Genomic DNA, 2,562 nt, shown 5'->3' with positions numbered 1-2,562 from the left:
TACTCGAGTAATGAAGAGTGGAAGTAGGTGGAATAGCACACCAAGAAGATCAGTTCCATGATGATCCTATTTCAATGCCATCTCTTTTCTACTCACCTTTTTACATTGTGTGAGAAGGGTGACAAGGGTCGACGCTTTATTGGCGCTTCAGTACTCTTTCAAGATTTGTAAGTGTACATGAGAAAGACAAACACGGGGGGTTGAAGTGCTGAATTAGCTTTGAAGTCTTGAGAAAAAGATGCGCTTCTAATAGCGATGATATGATTAACATACTTCAGGAGGTCTCTGCGTTAACTAGAATTTTTCTTCACTATCCCTCCTCTTGTCTTTTTTTCGGTGCAATTGGAAGACTGAGTTGCACTTCCAAAAACTTCTTCGTTCGAAGGGAGACTTACCACGGCGACTCCGTTCCTGTCATCAGGCTCATTATCATCAACATTAATCGAATGGCAAAGGAGACACAAACACAACTACGCCCAAAACCAGACAACACGCATGCTGTATGTTTTCGGTATGCGCTGTCACAATTAAGCTTCCACGACTACGTCGGGGGAGTTCAGCAATTAGCCCTCAAGAACGTCTTTCCCACAATTATCAGGTTATGGTTTGACTGTCGACAAAAATTATTTTCGCAAAATATTTGTAACACTTTTTAATTAGTCCTTTCATCTACAACCTCCTCTCACATTTTTGAGCACTCACGGATATATGACGTCTGAGTTGAGCAACGAAGAGTTTCCTCTGATTCATCGCGTACATATTGGAGACTAGCCACGCGACCACTCGTGTTTTCGTCCCCATTGAGGAGGGCAGAAGGTGTCGTGAGTCCACATGATGGAAGAGGTGCTCTCGCTCCTTCCGAGACATGACGCATTCTGGTTGGTTGTACGCCCAGTACAATCCGTAAGGCTTGGAGACGGTAGAATTGGGATTGCTTGTCAGGAAGATGGAAAACTAAAAAGGAGGGTTTTGGGAGAATTTTATTCGCTAATCACTCCCTCATCGTGTTATTCCCTTGCAGGTTGCCAGTTCTCTTGTATTAAGCTCTCCAGTCTAAGATAATTTTGCTAGTTAATAAGATTTCTATTAGGAACTGGAGCTCTTTTTTTAGATTTCCATTCCCTCAGTTACGGGTGACCACTCTCATCGCCCCTATTACTGTTAAAAGAAAAAAGCAGGAGCAGAACATACATGCACATATGTACACAAGTTTGAAACACCAACCTTTTGTCGATATTCTTGATGGATAGGTGACATACGAATAGGTGCCTCATTGCTGTCGAAAGCCCAGAGCGTGTTCTTGAACATCGCAGCATGTTGGCGTGTCGGTGCGCGGGTAAACACAGCAATGGATGCATTCGTAGCCTCCTCGGTACTATTGGTGTAAATACAGTGGTAGGGACAGTCAGAGGGTAAGGACCGATTAAACTTGGGCCAGAGAACACGGGTGTCAAAAAATATCACAGGGATAGAGCCAGCCTAGAGACGTAGGTAGGGAGGCGATATGATTACCTACTTGGTCGATATTGGAATGATTTGAGAGAATAATTTGATTCATTGTAGCTAGACTGGGAGATAAAATGCCAGAAGGGCAATGGCGACTCTGAACATCTTTTGTCCATTCATCATTTTGTGCGCTGATAAAATCTTCCACAAAGAGAACATCATTTAAAGACACGGGAAAATTCATTCGTATGTACGGTTGGGGTTTGTAGTCGATAGAGCTGGTCTGATCATACGCAGTAAAAATAACGTATCGAGAGTAAAAATTTGTGTTAAGTAAATAAAGAAGCCAAAGCAGAGCGCCTAATATGGTGTTCAAGTTATTTGGGAGATTCTAAAAATGGAGAAATAAAAATATAACGTAAGAGGGATTTTTTTCCGGATTCCGAATTAAAAAACAGAAATGTTTTTTCCAGAAATGCCTGCATTTAAATGGTTTTGCACTTATTCAGGACAAATTTATTTTTGATAATGAACACTGGACAAATAAGTATAAAACCCTAAAATACCTCCAAAGAAGACTAAAAAGTATGACATTTAAAATGCAAATCATAAGGCGATAAGATTAATATATTCATTGCATGCTTAGTTATGGTTATCCCCATAGCCGATCAGGAAATACTAGTTAGAACTTTAAAAAAGTTTGAGCATTGGCGTAAATTATAGTTGATCAATTAAAATAATCACCTTTGCATTAATATTAAATACCTTATTGCATAAATTTAAATAAAACTGGCAATACAATTTTTAAAGATGCATAATATTGTATTGCAGGCGTTTTTTAACCGTTTCGATTTGCAAAAATCTTGATTATATCAATATTCACATAAAAAGAATTCAAAACAAAATCGTTTTAAAAACTCTCGTCTTTTTTACGCTAAATTTTTTGGTTCGTTGTGAGTTGATCTCTAAGAATACTTTGAACAAATTCCCTACATAAACCTATTGAACAAGCTTAGGTCAAAATATCAGATTACTACGTAGAACACCCCAATTTTTCAAATTATAGGAAAGTTTTCACTTACCAGCTGCCCATTTTTGGAACCAGATACTACTGTC

At 38.9% G+C, this 2,562-nt stretch overlaps 1 protein-coding gene across 1 annotated transcript in view; it reads right to left on the bottom strand. All coding sequences in view use genetic code 11, as the record gives it.

Moving 5' to 3' along the window:
• Positions 1-2,539, bottom strand: part of EGR_05896 (Glycoprotein 3-alpha-L-fucosyltransferase A) — a gene marked incomplete at both ends in the record, with an annotated part of 3,582 nt that extends 1,043 nt beyond the window's left edge. The window contains 5 exons of the mRNA XM_024495145.1: positions 97-155; positions 703-954; positions 1,225-1,479; positions 1,517-1,724; positions 2,529-2,539. Of these exons, the coding sequence (XP_024350364.1) occupies positions 97-155; positions 703-954; positions 1,225-1,479; positions 1,517-1,724; positions 2,529-2,539 (785 nt within the window). The remainder of the gene's footprint in view (positions 1-96; positions 156-702; positions 955-1,224; positions 1,480-1,516; positions 1,725-2,528) is intronic.
• Between the last annotated feature and the right edge of the window lie 23 nt (positions 2,540-2,562).

This window comes from Echinococcus granulosus (assembly GCF_000524195.1).
Source record: "Echinococcus granulosus chromosome Unknown EG_S00048, whole genome shotgun sequence".
Lineage (NCBI taxonomy): Eukaryota > Metazoa > Platyhelminthes > Cestoda > Cyclophyllidea > Taeniidae > Echinococcus > Echinococcus granulosus.
The sequence above is the reverse complement of the archived record's forward strand: the minus strand, read 5'-3'. Positions and strand labels throughout refer to the sequence as shown.